General features: G+C 38.3%; 1 protein-coding gene across 5 annotated transcripts in view; it reads left to right on the forward strand.

Annotated features, from left to right (window-relative positions):
• Positions 1-12,733, forward strand: part of Cdkl5 (cyclin dependent kinase like 5) — a 169,987-nt gene that overhangs the window by 154,910 nt on the left and 2,344 nt on the right. For 4 of the 5 annotated variants that reach the window (XM_090326930.1, XM_090326931.1, XM_090326929.1 and 1 more), the window contains 2 exons: positions 6,128-6,227; positions 11,244-11,363. In XM_090326930.1, the coding sequence (XP_090183056.1) occupies positions 6,128-6,227; positions 11,244-11,363 (220 nt within the window). Of the gene's footprint in view, positions 1-6,127; positions 6,228-9,975; positions 10,099-11,243; positions 11,364-12,733 lie in introns of all 5 variants that reach the window. The other variant, XM_090326933.1, reaches the window with a different exon arrangement.

Here is a 12,733-nt window from a genome sequence, read left to right on the forward strand (position 1 = left end):
TGAAATGGCAATGATTTAAAAAAAAACTTGAATTATAGATTACCACAATCCTATGAAAATTAAGTAGATCATATCAAAATTAAATGTAACTGTGGAGGAGCACTATAATCCCCAAACTCAAGATGCTCAGGCAGAAAGAGTGTAAATTTGAAGTTAATCTGGCCTGCATAGCCAGACTCTGTCTCAAAAAAAGAAATCATTTTTTTTTATCTTTTGGATTTTCTATTGAGTGGAATACTTTTGTGGGGGGTAGGTCATGGGGCTAAACTTGGCCTGGGCATTGCCCTTGAGCTCTTCAGCTCAAGGCTACCACCTTAACCCTAGGCCTGGGCAGTGTCCCTGAGTGCTTCAGCTCAAGGTTACCGCCCTACCCTTGAGGTAAGCCTCACTTCCCATTTTCCAGAGGTTAATTGGAGATAAGAGTCTTAGGTCCTTTGGTGCCTGGTCTGGCTTTGAGCCTTGATCCTCAGATCTCAGCCTCCTAAGTAGCTAGGATGACAGGCGTGAGCCACTGAGCCCAACTTGAATGGAATTTTTTGCCTGGTATCTGTGTGGAAAATGAAGTAGGTTGTTTAAATAAATCACAGGGACAATGGGACATTGGACTTCAGCTAATTCTTCACCAAGTCATCTCTACATAAGGCTTGAGAAGGTTCCAGCATTGTCAGTGGTGGATTGGCACTCTTCTTTTGTTTACTAGCCCTCTTGACAATACTTTTATGACATGTCTATTTTCATGCCTTTAATGTGATCCAATCATTATTTAAACTTAACTCATATTGATTGTTTTTCTTAATCTCTGTTTGCTTTTCATATTCTCTATATTTGAAAAAAGTGCACATTTGATAACTTAGAAAAACAAAGAGGCTTTGTTAGAAAATATGATGAAATACTATTAAACTATGAAGTAGCTGAAGGGCAATCCATGTCTTCTTAATAGTAGTACTTTAAATTTCTTTTAGGAAGAAATATTTATACAATGTTTATATTTTCCGCAATGGAAAATCAGGCTGTGTCATATTTTAAATCAGCAAACAGATACTGTAGTTTAATAGCAAGAGCCGTTATTCTGATTATCTCAGCTGTCGCAAACCTAGCTAAAGTATATCTGAATAAGAAAAATAGTTAATGCAACCAGATTCATCATCTCTTACTAATAGCATGACAGCTGGACTCTCATTCAGAGCCAAATTCTAGCAGTGGGGTCTGAGGGCAGCAGGACAAGAAATAGTCTTCAGTAACTACACAGTACAGAGGGAAGATTCCGAGCAATAGCTGTGGAGAAAAGCAGGTGTTTCTCTTTTTTTCACAGTCCCTGATAGGAAATCATGCATATTATAAATACCCATTTAGAGTATATACTGATAGAATCGATTGTACTGGCTTTCCTTAACAGACAAAAAGTTGAAATATGTTTAGAAAAACTGCCATAAAATTGGGTTTGAGTTGACAGTGAAACTATAAACTAAATTAATTTAAAATCCCATTAGTTCAGATAAGTGAAGAATTATGTTGCATAATACCCGTCTTATTCTTCTTAATGCAGTTATGAATATATTGCATTTGTGATAGCTTGTCACTCTTGCCTCTCAGAATTACTCTTAGAGAATCATTTGTTGAATTTTTCATCTTACCTATTAGCTGACCAGCTGACCACCTATCACACTACCAGAGGAGGGATGTGGCAGGGAAAGTGACACAGAGAAATGCCCCTCACCTCTTCTCATTTTCCATGCTACTCTCTTAGAGATTATACTGAAACCAAAAGTCTGACACTGCTGCCTGATCCCCATACCTGTGTCCTGTGAGGAGCACCTTAAGTAAGGTCAGGCTCCTTATTTAATTCATCTCTGTATAGTCAGCATCTAACGCAGGGCCTGTCATATATCAACTACTCTGTAAATCTTGGTTGACTTTAAATCGATTTTAATTTTACTTTGTTCCTTGGAATTTCCTCTTTCCCCTTGACCCCACCCCCACATGGAACAGCTCTTGGGTTGAGTGGCCTCGAGTCACCTGAATGTGTGGGGAAGTGCCCTTATCCCTATTGTCCCCTACCACACACAAAACACACACGCACGTGCACACACACACAATTTTGGCCAGAGCTGTTGGCCCTAGATAATATACCAGTGACTAGATGGATAGTCTTTCTCAGATCTTTCATTCCCAAAATTGATGTGAGCCCCTGCCTATCCTTCTATCCTTCTATGTAACTTCTTTCTTCCCTACACAGCACAAAGCTACTGACTGAAATCCCAGTAACCACCGAGCACAGATACGGAAAATAATCAACCACAGTCTTGTCCCTTTGGCTCAGTGATTCATGTCCATGTCCAAGGCCCTTTCTTCCTTTCTCTGTACTCAGAACAGCTTCTCATGTGCCTTGTTCAAAACAGTGGTCTCTTTGTCCCTGGCTTTCTCTGTCTCTCAGTCTCTCAGGCTTTTTCAAAAACCAACTGGTATGTTTCTAGGTAGTCTCTCCTTTGCTTTGTTTTTTCCCCTTTTTCCAATCTCCCTTCTCTCAGATAACATTTCTTCTCTTATGATCAAACACTCACATTTCATGCCTAGCTTTCATCTAGTTGAAGGGTAATTTATTTCCCTTTTCTTTTGGGCCCTGAGATCTCACTCTGCCTATATCTGAGCCCTACTACCCACTTAGCTTCAGCTCAAAAATGTTTCCTCATATTTGGCCTGCTTTACCTGTACTATAGTATATCCAGTGCCTCTGAAGACCTAGTGCAGATTATTTTTGATTTATCTTCCCTGTGCCTTACAGACTCAATAAAAAACCAAACTGTAAAAACATCTTTTTTTCCTTCTCCTCCTATTACTATCCTCTTCTCTAAACCCCTACTTTCATATTATTGTTTCATCCTGGATGAACTCTCCTCTTCTGAGGCAAAATCCTGCTTCCTCCTAGGACTGCTGTCACCATATTTCTTTCCTCTTCTACCAGTGCTAAAACTCTACTGAAATTCCAATTTCCCCTGAGATCGCATTCACCCAGAGTCATTTGTCCAATATTACAATAGTACAGCTACAGAATCTTTTAACTGTCTGCTAACTCATTTGCACCAGTTCTAGCATATCTGAAGTTTTTTTTAGCTTCTAAGATGATCATTGCATTGTACAAGAATTCCAAAGCTAGTTAATGTTATAGTTGTGCTGAATTATAATTTTTTTATAATTTTAGCTGAAACGTCTATTGGTGATATTTAAAATCTTAAGTCCTAATGAGTTTTAAAAACTTTTGGACTTGGCTGGTGGTGGGTGGCACACGCCTGTAATCAGGAAACTGAGGTCCAAAGCCAGCTCTGGAAATACAAAGCTGAGAGACTCTTTATCTCCAATTAATCTCTAGGAAAACGGGAAGTGGGGCTGTAGCCAACGGGTAGGGTGGTAGCCTTGAGCTGAAGAGCAGAGGGACAGTGCCCAGGCCAGAGTTGAAGCCCCATGACAAAAAGAAACAAACAAACAAACAAAAACATTTGGACCATGGCAGAGAATTTTACTTCTCCATTAAGTTTTAGGCTTACCACTTAAGAAGAAATGTTCTACCCAGCACGGCACGGTTGCTCACGTCTGTAATCCTAGTTACTCAGGAGGCTGAGATCTGAGGATCACTTCAAAGACAGCCCGGGCACTAAAGTCTGGGAGACTCTTATCTCCAGTTAACCACCAGAAAACAAGAAGTTGTGCTGTGGCTCAAGAGGTAGGGTGGTAGCCTTGCCCTGAAATGCTTAGGGACAACACCCAGGCCCAGAATTCAAGTCCTACAACCGACAAAAAAAAAGAAGAAAGAAATGTTCCTTGGGCCTTCAAGGGGTCGTTTCTTCTATCCCTCTAATTTTTTTCTCTTTTTCTTGCTGTCTGTCCCTCCTTATCTTTGATGTTCCGATTTTGTTCTTTAAAATCAATTTTCCATGACTTATAAAACCTTTCTTATATCTTTGTACATGTTTGATGTTAAAATAAAATATATATCAATAATTCTGCCTAGATATGATAATCTTTTTTTTTCTTTCTTTCTTTCTTTCTTTCTTTCTTTCTTTCTTTCTTTCTTTCTTTCTTATTTCCTTCTTTCTTTTCTTTCTTTCCTTTCTTGTTGGTTGTAGGGCTTGGACTCTGAGCCTGGGCGCTGTCCCTGAGCTCTTCAGCTCAAGGCTACTGCCCTACCCCTTGGGCTACAGCATCACTTCTGGTTTCCTGGTAGTTAATTGGAGATAAGAGTGTCAGGGACTTTAGACTGACTTTGAATCGAGATCCTCAGATCTCAGTCTCTTGGGTAGCTAGGATTATAGATGTGAGCCACTACGCTGGTCTGATTTTGTTTTCTTTTTTGAGATGGGAGTCTCAATATGTTCCATAGGATAGTCTCAAACTCCTGAACTCTTCTGAAATGATTCTCTTCCCTCAGTATCCTTAATAAATGGAATTATAGGCATGTGCCACCATGCTTGATTTCTTTCTGCCCTTTAAAAATGCACGTGCTTTATACCCCTATATATACCTTGTGAAATACAAATGGACTTACCCCATGTAGAAAGTTTTGAATCTTAGTGATTTTACTTAATATTTTAGTGCATATTCTTTGAAGATGTGATTTATTTTGAATATTTGTGGTATTTTCTGTCATTCAAATCAATTTATTTAGATGCTTTATTCCTTTACACACTTTAATAAGATAAAAGCCAGCTGTTACTTTGCTCATATTTTCTTATATATTTTAATCAATACTGTTAGGTATTCTAAAGAAATGAATATAAATCAGTTATCACTTTTAATAATTCATCCATTCTTTCTTTTAGGGAATAATTTATAGATGAAATCCAGTCATTTAAGAAAATGACTCTCCCTAATCATATAGACAATTGGTGTTTAAAGGAAAGTCTATTGAATGAGTTTTTCAAGAATGATGCTGAGTTGCTTTTTAAGGGTTGTAAAATGGTGTAAATCCTTTTTATCATACAAATACAAACATTTTGTTGGTACCATGATATTGTTTCCTATCTTTTTTTTGTCCATTCCTGGGGCTTGAACTCAGGGCCTGAGCACTGTCCTTGGGTTGTTTTCCTCAAGGTTACTGCTCTACCACTTGAACCACAGCACCACTTCTGGCTTTCCCTATGTATGTAGTATTGAGGAATCTAACTTGGGTCTTGGTATGTGCTAGGCAAACACTCTACCACTAGGCCAAACTCTCAGCCCCAGAATATTTTCTATTTTTATTAAAATACCCAATAGTAGCTTTGGTGCCAGTGACTCACACTTACAATCCTAGCTACTTAGGAGGTTAAGATCTGAGGATTACCATTCTAAGCTACTATGGGCGGAAAAGTCCATGAGACTCTTGTTCCCAAAAGCCCAAAGTGTAAATGTAGTTCAGGGAATAGAACATTAGGCTTGAGCAAAAAAAAGCTAAGGGACAGCCTTAAGTTTACTTCACCTCATTTCATTCATTAATTTAAAATTAATGAAGTGAATTAGCGTGGTGTATGTATGGTACTAAGCTTAATGTCAGTATTTTAGCTGTTTTTTTGCATGAGTGCTTTGTATTAAAATATTCATCCTGCCTACATTTTAAAGTATGTTTAATTTAGTTTTGATAAATAGTTGAAATGAATAATTAAGAATTTCCCATATTTCTGGCAATCTTTATAATTTTATAATACTTATATGGCAGCATTGATTTTTATGTTCAATATCTTGGCTTGCTGCTAATAAAATTATTGAGTTGGTTTTTAATAGGTAAATGGAGAAATGAAGGTATTGAGAATGTTTCTGATCTTACCATTGGAGAGTTACAGAAAAAGACATCCTCTAGAGGCCATACACTTTTCAGAATCTCTAATTCTGAGGCTTTCAACAGCATGAAATGGTCCTTTTGCACAGTCATAGATCATGGATAATAGTGTTCAAATTGCTAGTATGTGCGTGCCTGTTCCAAAGGATAGCTGTTAACCATGCTGATTAAATTCAGTTCCTCCTGTGATTTTAGAGAACTTTTACCTACGTGTTTGATTGTTCATGGCCTTGAACCTGGTGTCATGCATTATGTTTGTCACACAATGCCAAGAGAATGATTGAAAGACCAATATGAAAAAAATGTCTTCCCATTTAGGAAAAGTCCTGAAAATATCAGTCATTCTGATCAGCTCAAAGAAAAGGAGAAGCAAGGTTTTTTCAGGTCAATGAAAAAGAAAAAGAAGAAATCTCAAACAGTAAGTACATAGCCAATTTCTGTCTATAATGGCATAGGTTTCTGCATTAGTCTACATTTTATACACTGTGGCAATCAAAGTTAATTTCTTACTGAGAACTGACATGCATAGCAGTGGATGTCTCTTTTAATAAAGTGTATTCAACTGTCCTCTCACCATACCTTTTCTAGTGTCAGTAAAATCTCCCAAGAGTAGGAGATGTTTTAATTTGGGTATGATGGAACAGTTTAATAAATTTCTCAAGAAATGTCTTATCCATGTAGATTTATACTCCTGTAAAAATTATGAAGGGATATAAAGATAGGAAAAAACTTAGAAAATTATTTTGATATATTGCCCCATATCATTTTTATCCTATACATATGTTTGTGGAAGAAAGAGGTGTGTGTGTGTGTGTGTGTGTGTGTGTGTGTGTGTGTGTGTGTGTGTGTGTGTGTGTGTGTGTGTGTGTGTAGCGGGTAGGCGTGGTGGCTCACGCCTGTAATCCTAGCTACTCAGGAGGCTGATATCTGAGGATCAAGGTTCAAAGCCAGCCAGGGGACAAAAAGGATCTGAGACTCCTATCTCCAGTTAACCTCTAGCAAAAGGGAAGTGGGGCTTGGCAAGAAAAGAAAAATAGGGGTGGGTATGTGTATAGTTTATGTTAAACAGAAATCATTCTAGTGCAATTTAATATTCTGTCTTTTAACAGTGTATCTTTTTCTACATTTACACATAATATATGTCACTACACAAACTTTACAATTTTCACTTTTTTTGCCTGTCCTGGGACTTGAATTCAACCTGAGCACTGTCTTTGGGCTTTCTCAAGGCCTAGTGTTCTACCACTTGAGCTACAGCACCACTTCTGGCTTTTTCTATGTATGTGGTACCAAGGAATCAAACCCAGGTCTACATGCATGCTAGATAAGCACTACCACTGGGCCAAACTCCCTGCCCCTTACTATCTTCATTTTAAATCCTGCAAAATATTGCTGAAATTTTCTCTGGCCAGGAAAACCTATGTATTTTTGACAGTGTCAAATCAAAAGTGTACTCTTTCAAATGTTACTAAATCTGTTACTAAGATTGGATGAACAAATAATCTGACTTAGTTTAGGGATGCTTAAAATGCTTCCATTACTAAATAAATAACACTTTTCCAGTGTCTATATAATACTATCAAGAACATTAAACTTGCTACCTCAAAGCAGAGCAGGGGCTTGCCCGCCTGTAATCCTAGCTATTCTGGAGGCTGACATCTGAGGATCAAGGTTCAAAAGCCTGCCTGGGCACAAAAGGACCTCAGACTCTTATCTCCAATTAACCCCTAGAAGTGGGGCCTGGCTCAAGGGTAGGGCAGTAGCCTTGAGCTGTAGAGCTCAGGGACAACGCCCAGACCTAGGGGTAGGGCTATAGCCTTGAGCTGTAGAGTACAAGGACAGCGCCCTGGACTAGTTCAAGCCCCATGACCCACAAGGAAAAAAAAAAAAAAACGAAAAAACTTTTGCTACCTCTTTCTGACCACTTTTTTTGGGTTTAATTTTGGGATTATTGTTTTTAACTAAAGATCTATGTCTATTGTGGATGATTAAATGGTAGAAAATAGTAAACACCAAGGAATTAAAGGTGTTTGTGTATACATTTAGATTTTTATGTCTGTCTTAGACCAACAGGAGACCAACAGCTCTTGGTCACTGTGGATACATTAATAGAGCACATGCATACTAATTGACTTTATTAGTCAGGATTCAGTTCAAATTTTAAATACTTAAATAGTATAGGCTGACAGGGCTCTGGTGGCTCATGCCTATAATCCTAGGTACTCAGGAGGCTGAGATCTGAGATAAGTTCAGACACTCTTTTCTCCAATAAACTATCTCCTCCCCCTCCACATAAAAGCCAAAAGTGGAGCTATGGCTCAAGTGGTAGAGCATTAACCTTAAGAAAAAAAGAAACTCAGGTACAGCATACAGGCCCTGAATTCAAGCCCCAGGACCAGTGTGTGCCCACACACACACATACGTGTGTGGGCACACACACATTGTGTAGGTTAGGGTAAATAGGAAAATTATTCTCTCCACTTAAAATTACTCTTTCAGATATTTGAACTAACTGCAAAGTATCTTCCCACAGGCTATATGCCTTAAGCTTTCCAAACTCTCCTCTCCCCCCCAAAATTTGTGCCTCTGTATTTTTAAAAAATTAAATGGAAATAAATAAGAGCTTTGGAATTGAGAAAGATATCTAAAGAGCACTCTGTTGAGCCAGCCAGATCTCAGGCTTGTAGGTCTGGCTTTGTATTAACTCAGCCTTTGAATAAGCATTCAAATATAATTAAAGCTAATTTGTTTTCGTTTTCTAGAATTCAGAAAAAGGAAATTTGATGAAACAAATTTTAAGACATTGTGTAAGTTTTTTCATAAGATTCAAAGAAATGGAAATCTGATGCCCCCTGCATAGAGAAATGGGACATTCTAAGGCTGAGTAAATCCTAAGTCTAGGTCCCTAGTATAGGACTTGAGCCCAAGCAAGTTGTTACCTGCCCTAAGTCACACAACCAATTGGGAGAACAAAAAACTGGCTCTCCCGGCACATCCTCCCTTCCTGGACATCCTCTGAGAGCTTTCTTCTTGCTTCCTTAGCAATGCAAGTTTAACTCCTCCCTGGGGTTCCTCATTGGAACAGGGAAATTCATGGACTATGTTACATTCTTTTTAACCAGTCCTGGGGCTTGAATCAGGGCCTGAGTACTGTCCTTGAGCTTTCTCAAGGCTAGAGCTCTACCACTTAAGCTATAGCACGATTTCTGGCCTTTTCTATGTATTTGGAACAGAGAAATTGAACACAGGTCTTTGTACGTGCTAGGCAAGCACTCTACCACTAGGCCGAACTCCTGGCCCCTACACTAATTCTTCATACACATAAAAAAGATGGTTTGAATATCTTTATATATATACTGTAGTTCTCCGATAATTAAGATAACCAAAAAAGAGAAAAGCATTGCCATAAATAATTCTGCATTATAAAGGTGTCTCAAGCAAATCTGGAATCTGGCTTCAGTTACATATCGGGGAAATTACATAAGCCCTCAAAGCATATGGTGGCTTTGCCAACTTGGTAATTGCATCCTACTTAGAAACTCAACTTGCAATGATGTTTCAGTTTAAAGATGAAAGAGTAAACTTCCTATTTCTTTGCTTGAAAACCAGAATTCTAAATTGCGCCAGGTATTTTTAGTCAGGTACATATTTCTAGCGCTATAGGACAAGACTTCCTTCTTATTTAACATTATTGTTCCACAACAATTCTAGTCCTCTTCAAGTTTTATTTTCTAGCTCAAGACTTAACCAAGTTTAAGAGGATTTATAGTCTTTTCTTTACTAACAGACAAACCACATGGTAGATTACTTTAGTTGCTGATGTCTTCTGTAGCAGTTAGGAAACACTGAAGTTCATCACTATCTCACGAAACATATTCTTCAGAATATTTATGATTATAGATCCTTCATAAGCTGTAACTAGATGTGTACAGGTCTCCAGGCATTTCTACTATAGTTATTGGTCATGACTACATTATATACTTAGAAGTTTGTGCTTATCTTGAGTTTACCTTATTAACCTCATTGTGCCCAACCTCTTGAGACACAGCCCACATATTATTTCCATAACTGTTAAACATTTAATAATTTGAGGGCTGCCAATGGCTAGTGATTTCTATTAAAGCACCTTTTTTTTGCAATTAGCTTATTTGTATCTTATATTACAGACAGATTCAACCAACGGGGAGAATCCAAGCATCAAGAAATCCCTCTTTCCTCTTTTTAATTCAAAGAATCATTTAAAGCATAGCTCTTCTTTGAAAAAGCTTCCTGTAGTCACTCCACCCATGGTACCCATTTTTGCGTATGGTAGCCCTGAAAACTGATCCAGTAAACTTGTTTTACTGATGACAACAGCATGTCTTATTTTCATGGGGTCATATTCTCTTTATGCTAGTTAAGTACCTGAGCCAGTTCCATAAATTTACTGGGATATAAATTCTTTTCCATTTTGGATTTTCTGAATCAGTTGAGGATGATGATGCATAAAGCCTATTAAACTAATGAAAGGCTAAGTTGAATTGGCAGGAGGCATTCATATATTTATTCTCTTACTTCTACTATAAAGAATTGGATTGTACATCTTATTAACAAATACCTTTGCATTTGGTTCAAAAAATTTAACATTTGTTTGCCAGTTTGTTTCTTTGAAACTAAGTTGAAATTGCCCAAATTAAGTGTGCTAACAGGCTTCATGGGAAAAAAAAAAAAAAAAAAGCTTCAGTACTTGGCGACTTATTCTTCCTTGCCTGGCTTTAGCTTTCGCTGGTCATTTGGTTCAAAGCCATAGCTCTTACTTGGCATCTGGCATAATTTAACTTAAGTTCACCAAAATTGATGACTAGACAAACCAGTTGTGTTCATTTGAAATTTATAGCACAAATTTCCAGAAGTTTCCTTGCATATATGTTGCTGGATCCACTTTACTGGGTAGTGGTTTGGGAATATGATTCAAACCATACATTCTCACTTCATTATCCTTGAAAGACAGCTAGCCTTCTTTAACGTCATAAAATATAGCATTTGGATCATTTTCCCAGCAGGATTTTTGTTGTTGTTTTATTGAACTGGTTCATAACCTAACTGCAACATGGAATGAGGATACGACAGCAGTTCCTAGTACAGCCCATTTAACTGCTCTTTCTTACAGCGACTAAAACTAACAGCATGGGAATGCTTTAAGGGTTTAACCAAGCTGCATGTCATCTGCCAATTTTTCCTAATGCAGGGAAAATTATTAAGAGGGCAGCAGAATTTTAACTAGCATCACATGCATTATGAACATTGGGAGAGTTTGGTTTCTTTATTGGGTCTTTTTTTTTAGTTTTGGTTTGTTTTGATTTGCCTTTTGGTTTGATTCTTCTCTTGGGTGTAGTTGCATATCAATTAGGTTTATTGATGTGCTCATTGAATCCTTGTTCATCTTTTACTCTAGGTGCCCAATTCTGATGGCCCGGATCTGCTGACTTTACAGAAAGCCCTTCACTCTGGTAGCACTTCAATCAGCCGACCAAAGGAATGGCGCCCTGAGAAACTTCCCGATCCACAGATCCATGTGAGTGGAGCTTATTGCACTTCTAAGTTTTCTAATTTTTTTTTTTTTGCCAGTCCTGGTCATTGAACTAAGAGCCTGAACACTGTCATTGGGCTTTCTTAAGGCTAGAGCTCTACCACTTGATCCAGAGCACTACTTCCAGCTTTTTTCTATGTATGTGGTACCAAGGAATCGAACCTCAGTCTTCGTGCATGCTAGGTAAGCACTCTACCATTAGGCCAAACTCACAGCCCTGCACTTCTAAGTGTTCTATCTGTAGGTAATCGTGGGGGAGCAAGCCTAGAGGACAAACTTAACCTTTCACTGTTACAACAAGGCTGAGAATGCCTCCAAATAAACCCTCACTAATAGCCAGATGCATCTTGGGAGTCAAATGAATCTTGCTTCAGTGACTCATGTCCCATTAGTAAAAGAGTGAGTTTCTCTTAACCCCTACCTTGCTGAGAGTAGGGCAAGGATGTTAGAGGGATCAAGAAGTAGTCCCAGCCAGTAAGTACACTATAGCCCAGGGGAGAAAAAGATCAATAAACATCTTAGTAAAAAAGATTTTGGAGGGCTGGGCATTTGGCCTAGTGGTAGAGTGCTTGCCTAGCATGCACAAAGACCAGGGTTCGATTCCTCAGTACCACATAGATAGAAAAAAAGCTGGAAGTGGTGTTGAGGCTCAAGTGGTAGAAGTCTAGCCTTGAGAAAGTCCCAAGACAGTGCTCAGGCTCTGAGCCCAAGCCCATGACTGGCCAAAAAAAAAGATTTTGGAGCTGGGTTCTTTTGTCTCACACCTCTAATCCTAGCTACTCAGGAGGCTTAGATCTGAGGATCTCAGTTCAAAGGTAGCCCAGGCAGGAAAGTCTATGAGACTCTTCTTATCTCCAGTTAAGCAGCAGTAAAGTGGAAGTGGCTCAAAGTGGTAGAGCACTAGCATTGAGCAAAAGAGCTCAGGGACAGGCTGTGAGTTCAAGCCCCACCACTGACAAAAAATTTTTAAAACCATTTTGATTGGGAATGTTTCATTGTTATAATTTTTCAGTATCCCATAATGAGCATAGTGATATTTATCTGTCCTGTTGGTGTTAACCATATCAAAGTTTTCTGGAATTTGGATGTAGGGGCTTGTCTTTTTAAAAGGTCTTCTATATGCTTTCTTAAATTGTAAGCTGTTAGTCAAAGCTGTGGGAAGGAGTTTTCAAAACTACCATCCTTTTTACTCAACCATTTATATTAGCTCTTTTGACATAATACAGAAACTGTGGGCTGGTGGGCAGCGTAGAGAACTGGACATCCAAGGTTTATTAAATATATATCCAAACTAAAAACACAAGACTGTAAGTGAGACCTGATGTTTAAAACAGGTTTGGTGAAAATGTTTTTTC

This window comes from Megascapheus bottae, chromosome X (assembly GCF_031878675.1).
Source record: "Megascapheus bottae isolate mThoBot1 chromosome X, mThoBot2.hap1, whole genome shotgun sequence".
NCBI lineage: Eukaryota > Metazoa > Chordata > Mammalia > Rodentia > Geomyidae > Megascapheus > Megascapheus bottae.